Source organism: Chaetodon trifascialis, chromosome 3, assembly GCF_039877785.1.
Source record: "Chaetodon trifascialis isolate fChaTrf1 chromosome 3, fChaTrf1.hap1, whole genome shotgun sequence".
NCBI classification, from domain to species: domain Eukaryota; kingdom Metazoa; phylum Chordata; class Actinopteri; order Chaetodontiformes; family Chaetodontidae; genus Chaetodon; species Chaetodon trifascialis.
In genome coordinates, this window is record NC_092058.1 from 20,334,572 (window position 1) to 20,355,236 (window position 20,665).

The window sequence follows — 20,665 nt, forward strand, 5'->3', positions numbered from 1 at the left end:
ACCTAATTCACTAAAACAGGTCTGCAGCAAACAATTTGAGTTGACCACAATGGCCAGCTCTGTCAATAACATCTGTGCAGTGGAACAGCCATTTAGTATTTGGACATCATTCAGCAAATTCAATGTGACAGCCAACGATTTTTCACTGGATTGCTGTTTCATTTCACCTACTGCCCAGCCTTTACCCATCCTTAAACTCTTTACCCATCCGTTCACTCCTTACTCATCCATTCACTCTTAACCCATCCGTTAACTCTTTACTCATCCGTTCACTCTTTACCCATCCGTTCACTCCTTACTCATCCGTTCACTCTTTACCCATCCGTTCACTCCTTACTCATCCGTTCACTCTTTACCCATCCGTTCACTCTTTACTCATCCGTTCACTCTTTACCCATCCGTTCACTCTTTACTCATCCGTTCACTCTTTACCCATCCGTTCACTCTTTACTCATCCGTTCACTCTTTACCCATCCTTCAGCACTCTCTCCTTCTCAGTGTCAAACTCTTCCAGTCTTGTTTGCTTTGCTGCTTATCTCCAGTCAGTCAACAGATCGAGCTCCTCGCCAGCCATTGATCTCGTAAGCCCCTTACAATCCAGTCAATGCACACTTGCTAACCTAGCCTTTGATACAACCCCCCCACCACCACCCCCCACCCGCACTCGCCCCCCTGAGCAGGTATTCCAGCTCTGGGAGAACTAGCTCACTTACATGGACACCCTGTTGAGAGGCATGTTTCTGCACCACGCCTAAGGGATAGCCAGAACAGCTACAAGGAGCAGGAAGAGCTCCCATTTCTTATAATCCATTGCAGGCATGATACACTGATGCCAAAGCAGAAGGTGACGGCAGCCATAGCACATTTTGGAGCTACTGTTGCACCCTAACAAACAAGCCCCGATGTATCAGTCTGTTTCTGGTCCTGCGGTGTTTCATGGCTATGCTGGGAGATATGCTTTTTTTTTCATGGACATGGCTGCTCACTGCCAGGACAGAACAAACCACGAGAAGATGGAAGATGATTGAGGGCTATTGAAAAAATGCAGCTGCTGTTAATGTCAGTTTACAGAGAGGAGGCGATGGAGGGAGGATGACGGGCGATAACCTTTCCCTGTCCTCGCCGCCTGCTCCTTCTGTCAGCTGGCTGGCGAATGGAGAACACCCCAAGCAAGGAGAATGTATTTTGTATTTCATTTTTAGTTTCAATTGGAGCCTCTACTCCAGATTTCCGCTTGACCACGGCTCGTTAAGATTACAGAGTGAGGTTTGGATAAAAGGAGGGGAGCAATGAAAGAGCCACAAGTTTATGAGATTTCTGGAAATTTTTCCCTGGAAACAGAACATGTGACTTTTTTCCCCAAATACATGCCGTTTTCTTAAAGGTAATAATGGAAAGCTGACCATGTATATGTCGCTCTCTCCTTAAATTGACCTGTACTTTGACATTTGGGAGCGTCACCAAATTCCTCTGCTGTTTCGGGGTTACAGCCATATGAGGTTAAGTGCTAACCACAGTGGTAGCTGTTCAAGCAGGCACGAGCGTTACTAATTTATGATGCAGAGTCTCATGCAGATATCTAAAAATAACTGAAAATAAACTGTGATTTCTTCCGCTTGGCTCCCAGACAGGCTAACCCAGAGAGGAGGCTCTCTTCTGGCAGAAATCTCAGCCGCGCCCCCTCCTCAACTCGTCTACCAAACACTCCCCTTGTGTTTGAATGTTAAAAAAAGAAGCCGCAACAAGGCCGATCCTTTTATGTCTGTAGATTTAACAACCAATGAAAAGCAGCGCTGAAAGCTTTACAGGTCCTTCGGGTTTTGGGGGTGACCGTCACAAAGCCTGTTAGTGGGACGTTTAAAGGCAGGTGATGGCGCTCTGTAAAAACAGATTGGAGAGGAAAGGTGGAGAGTTTATAGCAGAAAGGAGATGTCACGGCATTGCGATATGGTCGGGGTAGAGGCCTGACAAGAGAGGAAGAGAGAGAGCCAGGAAGGAGAATTGAGTTACAGCAGTGGATGCTCTTGTAAATAAGGAGATGGCAAGAGAGAGGAGATGGCGGGCTTGGTTTATAAGGTCATTTAAAGGAGTAATGTGGCACGCTGTCGGGAATTGGCTTTCATTAAAAGAGCCATCGAGAGAGACAGAAAGAGGGAGACAGCGAGGGAGTGTGTGTCTGTGGGTGAGCAGTATTCCCAGCACACGCAGGCACACATTTTTTGGATCTACAGTACATGCAGTTATACAAGTACATTCCTGGCTCCAGTAAAGCATTTTATGTCCCCACTGGGAAAAACAACCATCATAGCCCCCCCACCACATCAGCCGCTCTGTGCCACTCCCACTGAACAGAGCCCATAGTGTGTTCACGGCTACTAGTACAGGAACAATTGTGAACAATAGGCCGTATCTGTCATTACATGAGGCAGTGATAAGGTTATGCCTGCTCACCAAGGACCCACAGTGCTAGTGTGATTTATGTGGATCATTGTCCTTAATCACAGTCATAATGATTCATAGAGAAGAGAGGAGGAATTGGTTGGCGTCTACGATGTTATGAGAAACAGGCCATTGTGCTTCCTTACATTTTGTTCCTTTTAGTTAGATCATAAACTGTGTGAAAGACATCCTGTGATGATTTCTTTCTCCCAGGGTCTCCAATCACATATCCTCAACTATAGCTGCTTTTGCCTCATCCATCTGTCTATTCTCTGCTCATTCATTCACACTCCTTTCCCCCCTCTGTCATCCTTTTATTAGCCAAGACACACCAATCCCTTGTTCCATCCTTCTTTCAGCTCTCCTTTCAGATGAAAACTAGACTCACACTCGTTCTGACAATGACACATAGCAGCCGTCTGCCACCATATCCCATCTCCCCAGCACAATGTCTTCGCTGATTCGCCTTGCCTGGATCTTCCATTACACCTCTCCTTTCCTCTATTCATCCATTCAGCCAGCGCTTCCAGTAGATGACCACCTCCTTCTCTTCTCTCTCCCGACCCCACTGTTGCTCGTTTGCATCATTTCATCAGTCCGTCTCTCTCTGGGCAGCTCGCCAGCTAGAAAGCTACTGTACTGAGGTCTGTATTGACTTTAGATTGGAGGAGTAACTGCATGTTTCAGTCTGGAATAAATGAGATGCTTGGCGAAGGATGAAGCTCAGGGACAAGATTGTGGGGCAGAGAAACTAGCAGAAGGAACGCAGAGAGAAATGGAAATAACTAAATGTATAGTGGGGAAGAAGGGAACAGAAAAGAAAGAAGAGGGATTAGTGGCGCACAGTGTCGAGTATTTTTTTCTGTCTGCCCTCTGCCTGAGCAGCATTGTTCTGTCAGAAAGCCCCAAGGCCAGTCTGATACAAGACATTTCAAAGCATAAATGAGTTCCATCACGTCATCTCTGTCTCATATCTGTGTTGTACTTAAAGCTCACAGAGGAATCCCGACCCCAGTTTAATATTTCAGTGCTGCGTTCATATGTCCGCGCTGCTTTCCATCCTGCAGCCAACCAGCTTTATCTCTTACCTCAGGCCTCCTCTCTCTTTCTGCCATACATTTTTCTTTTCTCTTATCCCTCCATACAATTCTCTGCCTCCCCCCTCTCATCCCTTCTTCATAAACCCCCACTGGGCCAGACACTGCTTCAGTCCTGTCATATCACTTGGATGAGTTCTCATGGTTATATCTGTGTGTGTGGATTGTTAAATGCTGTTACTTACTGACCAGCCCGCTCACTCTCTGCTGCATGATTTAAAACTGGCAATTTGATACACACACACACACACACACACACACACACACACACACACACACACACACACACACACACACACACACACACACACACACACACACACACACACACACACCATGAAACAGGGATCAAGCGACTCATCAACGTGGGGCCCGTTGGTGAAGAAAAGTTAAATGTGCCGCTGACACTTTCAGCACATGTGCACACACAGGCGTGCAAACACACGCGCCGACTTCAGCATTCTGCGCATATGCAAGCAATCTGTCTGTCACACTTAAACACACTCAGCCTCTTGTGAATATCTTGAAATACACCCACACTTTCAGACCCATTGGGGCCATGTTGTGAACCATCTGTCGTCACCTTTAACAAGAGTGGAGGGCTAACTTGAACACTTGATCTCTTTTCTTAGGCAACATCTGTAGCCTGTCACCAGGCTCGTACATCCAGTACGGCTGCAAGTGACTTAAGACACACACACACGCGCACACACACACACACACACACACACACACACACACACACACACACACACACACACACACACACACACACACACACACACACACACACACACACACACACACCAAGTCTTGTCACATAGGTGCACTAAGGTGCTGTTGCACAGTCTCTGTACAGATACTTAAATTCACTCTCTGCCTGACATGCATGTACACACACACACACACACACACACACACACACACACACACACACACACACACACACACACACACACAGGTTGGGAGTCTGTCCTTCTGCTCCTCTGTGTCCTATTGGTTTTTTGAGGTCATCTGTCAATCACAGCACTGTTGACATGGCCACCTGTCAGGTGTCCCAGCATGCATTGCGAGGCTTCTCCTGTACACGCTCCACTGGAGGCTGTCACACACCGCTGGACCAGAATCGCTCACAAGAACATACACTCACACACAGAAAAGCACACAGGCCTCACAGACGAGCTCTCGTTCGATCTCAGGAACGTACACACGCACACAAACTACACTGTTTGCTGAATTGAATCACTCTGATGAGCTGTCAAAAGCTCATCTCCATCCAGCTGAATATGCCGCTCATCTTATGAGTTTGATTACGAGGATACTAATTATTTCTTCATCTCCCTCTCCATCTTTCTCTCTCTCTGTCTGTCTCTCTCGTTGTCGGTCTGTCTCTCTCTCTGTCTCCCTAGGTGGTGAGAGTTCCCGTGGAGAGCTGCGAGCAGTACACCACTTGTGCGGAGTGTTTGGGCTCCAGAGACCCTCACTGTGGATGGTGTGTCCTCCACAATATGTAAGTGCCACACACACTCATGCGCACATAAACACTCTTCACCCTGGTGCCCCTCGCATGCTGCCCTGCTTCATTGTGTAATGGATAATTGTGAGAGGTGTGTTGTTCAGGGGTTTTATGTGCGTGTCAGCTGATCATGTTGGAGAGCAGCACCCACCTGAATAGTTACACATTAAGCTCAGGAGCCTTGAACCAGGGAGATTCCAAAGCTTGTTTTTTTAAAAGGGAAAGTGCACCTAAAATAGAAATCAGGTTGTTGTCTTTCACCTTATTATCTACTGAAAATGACTTCTGCTGTACTGACACAGAAGTAGTTATCGCTCCTCATATATTCCATGTTAGAGTTATTGTCTACCATCACACACATTTATTAAAAAAATAATCTCCGCTTAATGGGATGAATTTTCTCTTGGACTGTCTTTGAGGGAGTGGAGACTGTGGATATGTTTGTGGTCTGTGGTGTATACGACGTTGAAGACTTGCTTTGATATTTGCATTTTGTCGGCTGTGATTAAATAAGTCTTGTGAAGACTTTTAACTTGCGGAGTCTTACAGGCACCGTGATATTCAGAACTACCATTTTCTGAAATTCACTCTCACTGTCAACCCTGCGGAATGTCTTGTTGATCTTATACATGAAACAAGTTTTTTGCACAACATGTAAATGCTCATCTGAAAAGTTGTTCAGTGAAACGTAGACAGGCTGACACGTATAAAGAACAAATTGTAGCACCTGAACACAGAAGAGAAGTAGGATGAGAGGTAGCCAGTTGCTGCTTTGAATGCGGCCTGTGTTGACCTCAGAAACTATTTTTAACACCTTTTGATAAATTCCAGTAAGTAAAACACCAATTAGTCACATACAACCCTGATTCCCAAAAAGTTGGGTTGCTGTGTAAAATGTAAATTAAAAAACAGACTGCAGTCATCAACTGTGTTTACTGACAACCGTTTTCTGAAGTGTTTCTGAGCTCATGTATTAATCTCCTTTATACAATCATGTGTTCACAAAGTGGTGAACCTCTCTCCATCCTCGCTTGTGATCGACTGAGCCTTTCCAGGATGCCCCTTTCATACCCAATCATGATACTCTCACCTGTTACCAATGAGCCTGTTTACCTGTGGAATGTTCCAAACAGGTGTTTTGGAACATTCCACATCTTTCCCAGTCTTTAGCTGCTCCTGTCCCAACTTGTGTGAAACATGTTGCTGCATCAAACTCAGAATAAGCAGATATTTACAAATATCAGTGAAGCTGATGAAGTCAAACATCAAATATATTGTCTTTGTGCTGTTTTCAGTTGAGTTTATGTCAGAAAGGATTAGCAAATGATCATGTTCTGTTTTATTTATGTTTTACACAGTCTCAAATTTTCAGAATCAGGGTTGTGATTCTTATTCATAGAAGTTTAACTTTTACAACTTGAAAGCTTGTAAAACTTTGCCTGTAGATACATTTATCCAGTGTAAGTCTGTCAACTGGCCAAACCTGTTAATAGCACATAAATAACAGCACAGCTTGCATCCCTGACACTCCCATACGTCGTATTTAGCTCGTTTTTGTGTGTGTGTGTGTGCTGTAAACATGACATACTACATGTGTGCTTTTTAATATGTGGGAACATTTTGGGACCAGATTAAGCATTAGCCGCTCCTAGTCTTAGTGTCTGCTTTATGGACTCGGTCACATGTTTGCCTTGAAATGAGTGTTTAAGGTATGTAACAGTGAGAGAGGAGGTTTTCTAGCTGTGTTTAGAAAATACATCTAATCGCTCATAAGTGTGGTGAGGAAGAGTCGCAGTAATCTCTCCATTTCCTCCCTTTCACCGTGGTGTGTGTGCGTGCGTGCGTGCATGTGTGTGTGTGTTTGTGCGTGGATGCTTGCACACAGGAGAGTGTGAGAACAGTTACATGTTATTGAAAGGTGACAGGATGTTAAACCATTTTTGGAACACCTCGAGCACTTGGCACAATACCATCTTCCGGTGCATTAATTAAACTTACAAAACATATCACCAACCTGTCTTTCCTCGAGGCGCACACACACACACACACACACACACACACACACACACACACACACACACACACACACACACACACACACACACACACACTACCTGTGTATCTCCTCCAAGAGACACACAGACATCTTTGAAATTAAACCCAATCGTGATGGACTTGAACCAGTGATAACCTTCCATTTGGGCACATTTGTGACCTTGTGTCTTGAACGCAGCTCGCTCATTTCCTACCTGATAGTGTTGCCAAACCTGGCTGAGGCCCTTCCAGACAAAATGGGAAAGCATTAATAGGCAAATTATTTATAAGTCTTGTTTCAGCCCTCTGGTGCTTTTAGCCACATCTTATTAAGAGCCATGGTATTTTCAATCAACGGTGGAATTGAATGGGGAATACACACACAGGCACACACACACGCACACACGCACACACACACACACACACACACACACACACACACACACACACACACACTTGCAGGTGTTTCTAGACAAATGAGCACACTTCATTCACACAGTCACATGCCAGAGGAACAGTAGAAGGAAAAGAGGCCCATAATGAGAAAACGTGTACGTACGTTTGTGCATCTCTGCCTATGACTGTACTGTGTGTGCATGTGTGTGTTAGTGACTCTCGGGGGAGCGGTTGACGACAGCTTTTCCTTGCTGAGCGTGAGTGAAGGCTAACTAAATGAGGGAATGGGAGGGGGCTGCCACACAGGAGGGGCAGTTAGCATTTTTTCCAGCCTCCCTCTTATTGTTAAGGCCTCGCAGAGAGCCACGTCAGCACTTTCCTCTCACCACCGGGACCAGTTGTTGTTAACGCAAAGGTGAAGTGATAGCTAATGCATTATGAATAGCTAATAGTAAAACCACTACAATATGGGGCTGTATGCTGATTTTTAGCACGATCAGTTGGCTCGTAATAAGCGGGGGAAATTGCTGACCCCGCTGATATGCTGCTGGTAGGAATTGTATCATTTTTACGGTTCAGCGAAAGCTTTAATGATTGCCTGTATATCTTCCAAGAAGTTTGAATTGGGTAGGGCTGTAAACTGAAAAGATGAGGGGCACTGGATGTTCATATAGCTTAGCAGTTCTTCCACAAATGTCACGACCAATAAGGTAATGATATAAAGGCCTACAGTAATGGTGAGGGGAAGCTATTAGCCTATTTGTCTTCTATTATTGCTCCCATTTCTGTGTGACGGTGATGGCTGTGCATGTTTGTCATCTTAATATGATTGTCGTATTAGCTTAACAGTTGCTCATATCCTCCATCTCCTCTCTCCTCCTCTCACTTCTCGTCTTACTCATCTGTTCTTTCCCTCCTTTTGCTCCTCACCTCTCTTCTTATCATTCCCATCATTTCCCTCTGTCCTCTCTTTCTCCTCCTCTTTTGCTGCTGCTCCCCAGTTGTTCACGCAAGGACCGCTGTGAACGAGCAGGAGAGCTCCAGAGGTTTGCCTCCGACCAGAGGCAGTGTGTGGAGCTCACCGTCCAGCCCAGAAATATCTCTGTCACCATGTCTGAAGTCCAGGTATGTCTTCTCTTGTCTGTGGTGCCAGTTGTAGAAATGACACAGTTTAAGCGATAAAACCACATCAGCATTCTAGAGAGAGATGGTGATGATTATCTCTATCTTTACACATCTGTGTATAGTTTTTCCAGGCGCACATACATAAGTGACTCATGACAAAACTTTTCAGAGTAAAATTCTTCAAAAATACAGTATTTATCCACCAAAACTTTGTCCATGGTGCTCAAAACTGGAGAAACAATGCTGCTATTTTTCAGATCTAATTGGGCAACTGCACATCGCATTAGGACTTTAGACTATGAATTGTAAGTGGTGTCATGGCAATTAAAATCCAGAGCACATTTCTGCAAAGAGGAGCAGCTCTTCTGCTATTTTCCATGTTTAAAACGTCTACATTAAGAAACCGGCACAACAGCAGGGGAAGCTGTTCCAGGAAAGAGTAATGACGGCAGACAGATCACAGTGTAGCTGTAGGGAGTGGACATTGTTTTTCCTTCAGCCCTCTTTGTGCAGTTGGTAATGGTGTCACAATTGACCTTAAGTCATGAAAAGTCATGAAAAAGTCACAGAATCTGACACCAAGGATGCAACTGAGGAGGATGTACGTATATATTTAATTAGGAATCACCTATAGCATGCCAATTTTAGCATGTATGTGTCTCCTTCTGTCAGCAGCTCCTCACTGGAACCACAGACTCGACTGTTACAGTTAGCCTCACTTTCAGTCACGTACACATTGACCTTGCTGTAGTAGCTGCTACGACTGACGCATACATGCGTACACTCAGGCGATCGCCCTCCTTTATTCCTGCTGCTGTCACACATGCACATACCCACGCTTCGCCCTGCCGCACCCCCCTTCACCAGCACCCATTAACCCCCATGTCATATCTTATAACAATCCATGTACGCCATGTCCCTCCATTGATCTTGCGCTGATTGTCCCTCTCGTCCTTTCTCTAGCTGGTCCTCCAGGCTCGTAATGTGCCTGATCTGTCAGCGGGGGTCAACTGCTCCTTCGAGGACTACGTGGAGACTGAGGGGCGGATCCAGGGAGGACACATATTCTGCATGTCTCCCTCTGTCCGGGACGTCATCCCAATCACACGGAACAAAGGTCAGGACAGCAAGGATAAAGTGGGATATGGGGAGTTTTGGTTATATATGTGAGGAATTTAACAACAAATAGTTTTTATGTTGTTCCTTTATTCCATTTGACATGCTTTAGGTTGTATTGGTCCATGTCACTTTCCCTCCTCGTATGTTTCTCTCTTCTTACATCCTCTCCCCTTCTTTTCCTTGTGCCTATCTATAGCACTGTATACTGTATGCTCATAGGCTGATGTGTTTCCTCCTAAGGGGTCTTTTTGTATGTCAGAATTGGAGAAATCTAAAGCTGTGCGTCGACCGGAGCAGAATTTTAATCTTACCGGATGATTTGCTTAGCGCGTCTATATTCAGAATACCTTGTCACCGCCAATAACGCTCGCCCATTCCCTTTCAAAGCCCCAAACATGAGTCTACATTTATCTACTGAAAATAGAACTGTTTTTGAATTCCCATTATCATGCATTATGCACTGTTGTCAGTTTCATTTTATTTATTTTTTTCTATCTAACCGACACTGGTTATGCTCCTAACTCATTTTCAAAGCAGTTACTTCACTGTGGTTTATCGTTATATTTAGAAATATCGGCATCTTTTTTTTTTCTGCAGAGATTATGCACCTGTTTCATGTCCAATACTGTCAAGCCACAAAGACGATAGAAGCTTGTTTGGTATCCGCGTTCAAAGCGCTGAAAACATGTCAGATTCCAAGTTTCCTCAAAACGACGTCTCAGTAGTTCTTCAGCTGAGCCCATTATGCCCCATTATGAGTTCTCATCAGCTCTGGCATGCAAACACTGATTGGTGCTGCTATTTTTAATGCCACCCCACTGTGGGTGTGACATGAGCGGCATGCTGTTAAGCTGCAGTGTTTCTTTGTGTATGTGTGTGTGTGTGTGTGTGTGTTATCTGTTGAGGTCACACAAGTGGAATTAAAATTTTAAGTGCGACATTGTGTCGCTGAATAAATAGTTTTAATGTACATCTGATTTGTCTCATTTGTTCCACATGATTTAGTTATAAGTTCTGATTTCAAGCTGTTTAGTAATTAATTTAGATGATACTTTTATTCTAAATATAGTAACTTTTGTAACTGTTGGTGCAGGTGACAAACGGGTGGTGAAGCTCTATCTGAAATCCAAGGAGACGGGCAAGAAGTTCGCCAGCGTCGACTTTGTCTTCTACAACTGCAGCGTACACCAGTCGTAAGTTACAATTACTGAATATATCTGGATGCAGGGGACAGTCATTTCCTTATTTTTGTCCAGTTTGAGCCTTTTCTCTCTTGTTCTTTAAAGAGATGGTCTCTCTGTCCAGTCTCCCCACGGCCTGTCTCATGTTACTGCTCATGTGACACACACACACACACACACACGCACACACGCACACACGCACACACGCACACACACACACACACACACACACACACACACACACACACGCACACACACACACACACACACACACACACACACACACACATATTCAGACACACAAATATCCCTCCCGCCACTGACCTCCACAGGAGGCTTGTGTTACCATTGGAGTGAAAAATCGAATGTGCCGTATATGAGAAACGATTGGGATATGAGATGGTAATTCTAGTCTTATTATCATAACCCACGACACACACTAATGATGCTTCAATGATTAATTCATTCTGCGATGGTCTGCCATAATGCCTCCCCATCACAGACTCTAACCTCATTTATGCCTCTTCCCCACTTGATAAAACAAATACTTCTAGCTTTTTCGAGCACTCAGATACTCAGTCTGGTACTTATTTAGACAAGAAAGACGAAGACAAACACAGTAATACTGTAATATGTGGGAGGAAGTCTTGTGCCTTTTCCAATGACTTCGTCTCCTTCACACTCCAGATGCCCTCAGCTATCTGCCCAATTGCAGTTCACCACCTCTCCTAATCCACCTTCTGCTCAAAATCTCCACCACCCATTGGGCCACACCCCTAGGTTAGTCCTACCACGAGCCCAACACACCCTACTGGGGAAAAAGAATCCTCCGATTCCTCCACCCCACCCCGCATGATAGCCTCCCTCCTGTCCATCCGCGACTGATCCAGGGGAGGCTGAAACGTCTGCTGGGGTATTAGCCTTGGGGCAGCAGATGGCTCGGCTGCCCCTGGGGTACCACAGGGCTCCATCCTGGCTTCCCTCTTGATGTCAGATGAGCCTCCTTCGAGGATTGACCGCAAAACACACACACATACACATAGACATGCACAGCCACACCTCTCTCCGCTCCGTCACCTACAGCTCATCGAAGCCCTGAATGTCTCCGACACCTAATCCGTTACTGTGACCTTTAACCCAGCTACCGTTGTCTCCCAGCCCCCGTACAGAAAATCCCCTGCCACAACATTGGTGATTAGCTCAGCTGGTTAAGGGTGTGGTGGTTTACAATGTTAACTCACAGTTAATTCAGCTCCCATAAGGACCCTGTGATGTTTGCTTTAATACTCAGCCCCTTTTACTGACTGTAGTACGTTTGTAAGTCCTGTGAAAAGGCTTTCATGCAGAATTAAAAGACACCCAATTAAAGAAAAGGTGTAACAAAGTCTCCTAATGGATGTATTAAAGTGTGATGTGACATTAAAGATCCCAATATAGCAATGATCTCACAAACCAAGTGCAAGAAATGTATCAGAAGTGACGCAGACAAGAGAGTCGCCCATTTGAAGATATTACCCCAATGAACTCTGATTAAATCCACTCACTGATCTAATACAGCCTCCGAGTATGTAATGGACACATTTAATGAAGTTACAGATATGGCACGTTGCATCTTCGGTACTGACTCTGATGGCGACAAGAGATGCTGAGATAAGAATCCCATTTGGAGCTGGTAGTCCGGCCCACATGCCCGCTGTACCCCCCCACCCCCCCACCCCCAAGCCCAGACGTCAGTGTGTGGTGTCTGATGAGATCAGACTGGTAATGTCATTGGCGTAATGACTTCAGGCCCACACAGCCACATGCAAGGCACTGTTTCCAGAACGCTCGGTCATTCTTTACCAGGCTAAGTTTTCCTCTAATGGGCTTTTCCACACTGAAGCAGGCAACAACAACCTACATCGTGGGAGTGCACACCATCTTCTGCTGACATTAAAACTACCTTTTAGATGACAAGGAATGAGCCCGACATTGGAATTGCTCCATCGTGTTTCCTAATAGTTTACACTTACACGCTGACATCCAACCCCCATCCCAAAAAACACACACCCCTCCCGCTTATTTACCCAACTGATTACGTCCTGGCCCTTGCCTTTTCAAAAATGCCATAAATTTGCATAGTGGTATTAATCTAATTAGAATTCCCACTGTTTCAGTTTAAGGGTTGCCGAGATTGAAATAGAAAATCACCCACGGCCATGATTGCTCCTTAATTAAATATTTCCATACGCTTTTTCTCATTCCACAGCCTCCAATTTATTAAAGATGGGGAGGATAGGCTGGCAATGAATTGGGGTTTAACTGTCTGTATAAGGCCATATGAAGCACCTTTTCTTGCTATGGTTAATGTGGCTCGGGCAGTGACTGGGTCATTTGTTGTGTGATTGAGGGTGCACTTAGAGTAATTGGGAGAAAAAGTGCGCTGAATGTCATACAAAGACTTTTTTTTTTTGATAAAGAGGAATGTAAAAAGCTCTCAGGAAAACCTGAGGGAACGATTGCGGTTGGAAGACTTTGACAGGCAAATTCAGATTGCAATTTTTCTCTATGCTAAACACTGAGACATGCATTAATAAAATCATGTGCACGAATACTAGTCCCTCTGTGTTTTCTCAACCCCCCTCAAATTTGAAAGGGATCCAGTAATCATAGGATAGACTATTCTAGAGGACCATTAAATTATTCACCTCCTCTCCTTTGAAATGAATAGTAGCCAATAAATAACTCATTTTGCCAAGTGCAGGAGTGTCAAACTCACCTCACTAGGAGAGCGGATTGTATTTAGCACTCCAAACTGACCAAGGAGAGAGGAAATCACAGCCTTTTGTGTCAGCCCTGAAAAAACACTGCTGCTCCAAAGCTAGCATAGCTTGATTAGCATCTGAATATGAGCGGATTAAATTAGCATTATGAGCGTGGCCATAAGGGCAGCGTGTCTGCAGCCTCTGAGTGCCTAAGGGCGATGGCGAGTGACAGGAAGGAGGAACAAGGAGATACTGGGGGGTCTGAAAAAGGGAGCCCACCCCCGGACAAGAGAAGAAGAATTATTGAATGTCCCCAAATGGCCCTGGGTGGGCCTTTTCCTTAAAAGGAGTTTGCACCCAGGCTAAAAGAGAGGTTTTGAGATCCTTAGGCAGCTCGTGACAGGGGGGCCCTGGTAACGTGGAGGAAGCAAAGAGCAAACAGTAGGGGGTTGTCGGACAGGGCCGACTACTGGCCTTGGGTTTCACACGTAACGGCACCTTTTATTTCAAAGGATGTAATCATGAAAAGTCGCAGTGGTTACCTGCTGACATTTTGCTCATTAATTCAAAGTTACTTATACACTAACAAGGTTGATTTGACATGAATGAAAGATAAAAGTCAAGATAAAAATGATTATTATCAGGGTTTAGTGACAGATGTGTCAGCGGATATTTGGGTCTGAACTAGTACTGTAACTATACATTGCACTGATTGCTGCTTGGTTCTGGTTACCTGCTGTGTTAAGTTGGTGTTGTACTGTATTTTGATGAGCACTGATCCTTTGGTGGGCCCCCAACAAAAAGAAAGACCCTTTGACATTCAAAATAGTGATTGTTGCAGAGCTCACAAACACCAGCAAGCTCCACAATGAGCTCTACTAACTCGCCACGTGTTCATTTGTCTTGCATCAGTAATGTCATCTGCTCTTTTGTTCAGCGTTGACACTCTTTCTTCTGTTTCTTACCAACTCACTTGGGACAAAACATTGAACGCAACCCCCCCGGTTGTGCTATTTGAGTCAGTACACTGTATGCTAACCCATCCTAGCATAGCCTAATCACTTTCCCTCCATTTGTTGGCAACATTGACAAATCTCCTATTTGCTCTTGTGCAGTATTAAGAGGCCTTTTATTTCCTTAGCTGCACATCCCTCATTCTAAATGGACAGCTTCTCTCAGCACAATGCTAAATTGGTCAATTAAAGCAGGGGTGGGATTGAATTAGGCTCCAGACTCTGATCTTGCTCAAAAGGAGGGGTCCAGGCTGGAAACGATCACTTAAAGTGCGCACCTAACAGACGAGCGGCCCTAATTGATCCAAATGAATCCACGTCAGGGCTTGATGGAATCGCATATGGGCTCCATCTCAGAGCTCAAGAGTTAAAGCTCTAATTTTTCATGCGGATGAGGGGAAGGGCAATTGGCATTTTATCTAGGGTTAAAACACGCTTGAGAACTGTGTGCACATAGCAGTTCAGACAGACACACAAATTCACACCTGGCTGATGTTGTTGAGAACAAATCAGGCTTTATGTTAAACCCCCTTCCCGCTCTTTTATCGTTATGGATCCAGACTTGCTTACCTGGACTGTATTAAATGTAGTATTTTATTATATTCCCTATAAACCATATGCTCACACGAACCATAATGGCTAAATGAGTCGCATGGAAGAAATTCCGAAGCTGAACTACAATAAGCTTTGTAATAAAACTAAACTGTTTCATTTGAAGCTCATAATGGTTTCATTAGATAATGTTGCACACATAAATGAGACAGCAAGCAGCGGAGTGTCTCTGGAGGGCTGGGAGAGGACCAAGAACATGAAGCTGTGTTTAGAAACTGTTCGCTTGAACTTGTCTGGATTTCCTGCACGGGTCCCTTTAGATGTGAATGCACACACACACACACACACACACACACACACACACACACACACACACACACACACACACACACACACACACACACACACACACACATACTTATGCACTCGTATTCACTTCCCGACTTCCAACCTAATGTTTCCTCCTTCTCCCATGAGACTCCCGCGCAGAGCCCCGCGGGCTACACCCCCACCTCTCCCCACTCTCTCCCACGATACCTGGCGTCTCCACCTCTCTCAGGGAAATCCACCTGCTTTTGATCTCTCCCTCTCTCCCCCTCTGCATCTCTCCTTTCTCCCATCTTTCTCTTTCAGCCCGTCTATCTGCACCTCGCCTCAGCTAAAGCAGGTGAATTTAAAATGGTGGAGCGCTCTTAGCCCCACGGATGAAAGAGAGCTTTAGACAAAGAACAGGGGGAGAGCTTTTTAAAATGAGACGGCAGCGAATGAAAGGGATGGATGGAGCGAGGGAGGCAGAGACGGAGAGGGACAGACAGAAAGAAAGGCTCAGGGCTGAATGGATGGAGAGAATGAGACAGCAGAGGTATTGAAAGAGGGAAGAGAGGGGAAATATATGCAGAGAGTTGGCCGATTGTGAGGAAGACCATTAAACATATAGAAGCAGTAAGTGATGGACAGTTAGAAGTGAGTGGGGAGTGATGAATGAGGGAAGTGAGGGGGAGAAAGAGGTTAAGACAGTTGATGGATAGGAGTGAAAATGGGGGGATGAAAGGTGAGAGGTAAGAAAGAGAATTCTAGACAGGGTGGGAAAAAGTCCACATTTTTGGATCATATACTCACATGAAACGGTGAGAGTCTGTGAAACAATTACTAGTAAAGATTTAGAAACCAAAATGACATGATAGGATAGGTACTTAGATTTGAGTTTATTCTGTGATGTCACTACTTCACAAACATTTACATCTTAGCCGTATCATTTCCTCCCCTCCTGTTTAGTCCTTCCCATACTCTGTCATACACACCTGGTCGTACAAAGCTGATGACAAAGTAGGTAAGGAATAAGAGGGGAAAGCATTTCCACACTTTGAATTCACATGGAGTGTACAAACATCCCAAAGTCGACTCGGTGTGCCCCTAAACTGGCTCTTAAAAACTTGGAAGCCACATCTATTTTCCTTATTTCCACTGAAGCAGGAGGAGACGACATGGAGGAGATTTGACAAAATAAAAGGCAGACTTCTTCTGGGCAGTTTATCAGTTTGTCTAACACATAAAGAATGAGATGTGACAGTCCACCACCGCCTCATCCAGTCCTGTTTTCTGCTGTCTCTGCTCTGTAAAATAAAGCATTAATGCAGTAAGATAAAAGATTTTGGCTCGAGTCAGAAAACGGGTAACCCTGCTCACTCCCTAACCGTCTCCTCCCGTCCCTCTCTGTTGCAGCTGCCTGTCCTGTGTGAACGGTTCGTTCCCGTGCCACTGGTGCAAGTACCGCCACATATGTACCCAGAACGCCAACGACTGCTCTTTCCAGGAGGGACGCGTCAACATCTCTGAGGTAAGATCATGTTGCGGTGCATGCTGCTGTTATTTTGACAGCCGTTTTTATTGCCTTAATGCAATTTTATGTGTGTTCTTCTTGACATAGATATGGGATAAGGCAGAAATGCAGCTCAAGAGATTAGATGTGAGCAAATCTCCCTTAGTTCCTTGTGATATAACCGCTATTCTTCACATGTACTGTGGCTGTGATCACACAGTGAAAGCTTGGTCATTTTCTCCCACATGCAAACACAAATTATAACAACATCGGCACCAATTGCATACAGCCACACACACACACAAACGTGCACACACCTCGCACCTTCTGTGGCTTTCGCCTCAGGTTTTCCTCACATCACCCTGCTGTGTGTGTCTGCTGCCTGTATGTGTAATAGTGGCTCTTGGCACACTGACAACAGCTTGTGTACTGTGCAGCAATAATTCTGTTGTGGCCCATAAGGCCATAAGCAGGCCAGGATGAATGACTGTCTATGGAAATACTGCCTTGTTCTTACATAGCCAAATGCTGCATTAGCATAAAAGCTAATATCAATCGTGCCGAGTGGCGGCTACAGCGGGCGACATGCAAAGCATAACAAGTGTTTGTCAACTGCTGCAGTGTGTACGAGGATATTAGTGATGGACACACAGCCAAGCTATGTTTTCACCGCGCTTTTCTTTTGTCTTCACACAGCAAACACAGTTTTGCATGTATTAACAGGCACAGACAAAATCCATGCAAATGCATACCTTCTCAATGGGCTGGCCTGTGCTGTATCTGATCGTTGCTTCACACACATAAATGCACTTGCATACAATTCCACCCTATCTCGTAGTGTTTGTGGTATGAGTCTCCCTGTTATCTCTATGCAGATTAAGGCCCCCCTTGATGGCCGGCCGGAATCGCTGGCCTTTATTAATTGGTCAACCTTTATCCAATTACTTTCCTCTTTATCTCTTCTCTCAACCGGAGCAGTGTAAAATCCCAAACACTAGCATGCTACACTATAGCCTCCGTGGCTGTCCAAAACAACACACGGGCCCAGCCTTCACGCCTCACGGAGCTAATGTTAGCGGATTAGTGTGCCCATCTGCAAGACACGGGGAGAGCGCTGGCTAGCACACTCAGAGCTGAGAGAGGCCAGAGGGGCAACGGATGGATAAACAGGAAAGGCCTACAGTGACGAAATGAAAAACGGAGGAAAGCACAAACATATAATCTGCATAGTAATATCAGCGAAGGACAGGAGAGGAGGACTGTTTAGTCAGACGAGGTGGAACCTGTACTCTTTTAGGGTCTGCATCATCTGGTGCAGTGTGTTTCGAGGCCAAAGCAGTCAATCCAGTATCAGCAAGTACAAGGAGAGACAGCATGACAAAGGGAAGGGGGCGAATGGATGGAGAGATGAAGAGACTGAGAGAGTGGAAGAGTGAGAGAAGCAGCAGGAAGAAAGAGAGGGGGATAGACGGACCGGCTGACATGGCATGTGGACAGAGAGACCTCTCCTGTCACCTCGTCTGCCCAAAAAACCACCGACCACATGCTCCACTAGAGAATCCATCATCTGCACTGTCACACACACACACACACACACACACACACACACACACACACACACACACACACACACACACACACACACACACACACACAAACACACCATAGACACTCAACTGACTATAGTTTTTGTCTTTCATGCACAGAAGTGTAAACATTGTGACAGTGGAATGCATGCGCGCGCGCACACACACACACACACACACACATACACAGAGTCATTCATCATCCTTCTCCTAGCTGCCATATCCATTAGTTGCGCTCTCAATGCCCCAACAAGTACAGCTCTTCCTGTAGGCTAGACTTATCCTTCTCCTCTCCGGGGCCCATCTCTCTCTGCTCCATCTCTCACCACTTTGATGCTCATTCACCCCATCTTCTTCTCATCCGTCTTCTTCTTCACCTTGCTTCCACTGTGTGTGTGGATTATACAGTCAAAGAAAGGGGAAAGAGGACAGATATGTGCCTTCTTTAACACCTTATTTTTTTGCCTTTTTATCCACTGGTAAATTGGGAACGGCATGCCATCAGGGACGCGTGCGTGCGCGCATATGCTTGCACCCTTAATTTAGACCTCAAACGATCCTTTTGGCCGTGCTGTTGCTCAACTCTGAATACAAATCGCAGCGTTTAACATAAGAGGGAAATCTGCTCTCCTGATAGGAGACATTTCACTCAGACCTTTGCTGCACTCTCCTGCAGGAGAACACAGTAGACGGGATTAAATGAGACTCATCTTCACTTGACTGTGATCAAAGACCAGATAGCAGTTTGCACACAGGGTTGAGAGGTGGCTGCTCCTCACGTCTGGCTGTCTGTGTGGTCTGAGTGGTATTGTACCCACCAGACAGTAGAGCAAAGAGGGAATATGGGTCAAAAGGATCAGATGTTTTTACGGACAGGGACAGAGACCGAGGTCGACAGCTGAACTTTGAAGGTGTGTGTGGTTCACTTTTTATGCCTACATGATGAACCCTCTCTCATCCCCGTTATTCTAGCATTTCTTTGCTGAACATGCACAGCAGCAGCTCCTTAAAAAATCAGTAAGCAGCAGTGTCCTCGTTCTCAATGTAAACATTTTACAGTTGAACGTTTCTTCCTCTCCATCCTTTTTTCCTCTCCGAGCATTTCGCTCTCACGTCTGACAGTATCTGAATCTTGCGTTACCATGGCAACCCGGTGAGGACTTTTTTTCCCTGCTTCATTTTATGTTCTCATTGTCGCACAGCCAGCGCTGCCTCGTCCATCTCTAATTCGTCGACCAAATTACGTTTGGTGGAATAAGTCTTTTTGTGATTGCCAGGCGAAAGAAAGCAGTTGAAAAGAAACAAAAATCCAACAAATTAAAAAGAAAAAAATGGATTAAACAAACCAACCAAGGAGTAAACGTGTTGTTTGTTTTTGTGAGCAGACTGTGTCAAGATAGGGAAGAAAGAGAGGGAGAGAAACAGGGAGACAGAGTAAGCGGGGAGGAAATAAATATAATGAGTGACATTTCCAAATCAAATATGCATGAATCAACAATGCCTCCAATGGCACAACAAACAAATTCTCGAATTAAGGAGCGACCGGGCGGAAAATTGCAGGAGAGGAGTAAGAGTTACTTTATTATAAAAACAAAAAGAGAGAGAGAGGAAGGTTAGAGTGAAAGGGACGTTTTTCTTTCTTTCTTCTGTTTCTCCTCTTCCTCTTAAAGACTCTTGATTGCCGTTCCTTTATCCACTTTCGTCCCTTGTTTCTCCTCCTCCTGCTCTCCTCCTTTCTCCTTCCACACCCCCGGAGAGAGAGTGCTATTCTGAGGCGAAGCCTTGATGAGTGCCAGGCAAGGTTCGGGGCGGTTGGGCTCAGCTATGTTAAGACATGCTTACGTGTTTGTTTTGCTGCAAAGCGAGGCTCAGTCTCACTCGAGCAATCAAGGCAGCGGTTAACTTGATTGAGATTTGTGGGTACAGCGCTGCGTCTTTTTTTTCCCCTCTCTGTGCGTCTCTGGCTGTCGCTTTTTTACCGTTTTCCCATTTCATCTCTCTCTCTCTCTCTTCCTTTGCTCCACCTCTTTTGTCATTTTGAGTT

The 20,665-nt window shown here is 45.2% G+C and overlaps 1 protein-coding gene across 5 annotated transcripts in view; it reads left to right on the forward strand.

Annotated features, from left to right (window-relative positions):
* plxna1b (plexin A1b) overlaps window positions 1-20,665 on the forward strand; it is a 186,512-nt gene that overhangs the window by 93,981 nt on the left and 71,866 nt on the right. For all 5 annotated transcript variants that reach the window (XM_070959932.1, XM_070959934.1, XM_070959933.1 and 2 more), the window contains exons 5-9: window positions 4,946-5,046; window positions 8,484-8,607; window positions 9,571-9,724; window positions 10,820-10,919; window positions 16,939-17,053. In XM_070959932.1, coding sequence (XP_070816033.1) covers window positions 4,946-5,046; window positions 8,484-8,607; window positions 9,571-9,724; window positions 10,820-10,919; window positions 16,939-17,053 — 594 coding nt within the window. The remainder of the gene's footprint in view (window positions 1-4,945; window positions 5,047-8,483; window positions 8,608-9,570; window positions 9,725-10,819; window positions 10,920-16,938; window positions 17,054-20,665) is intronic.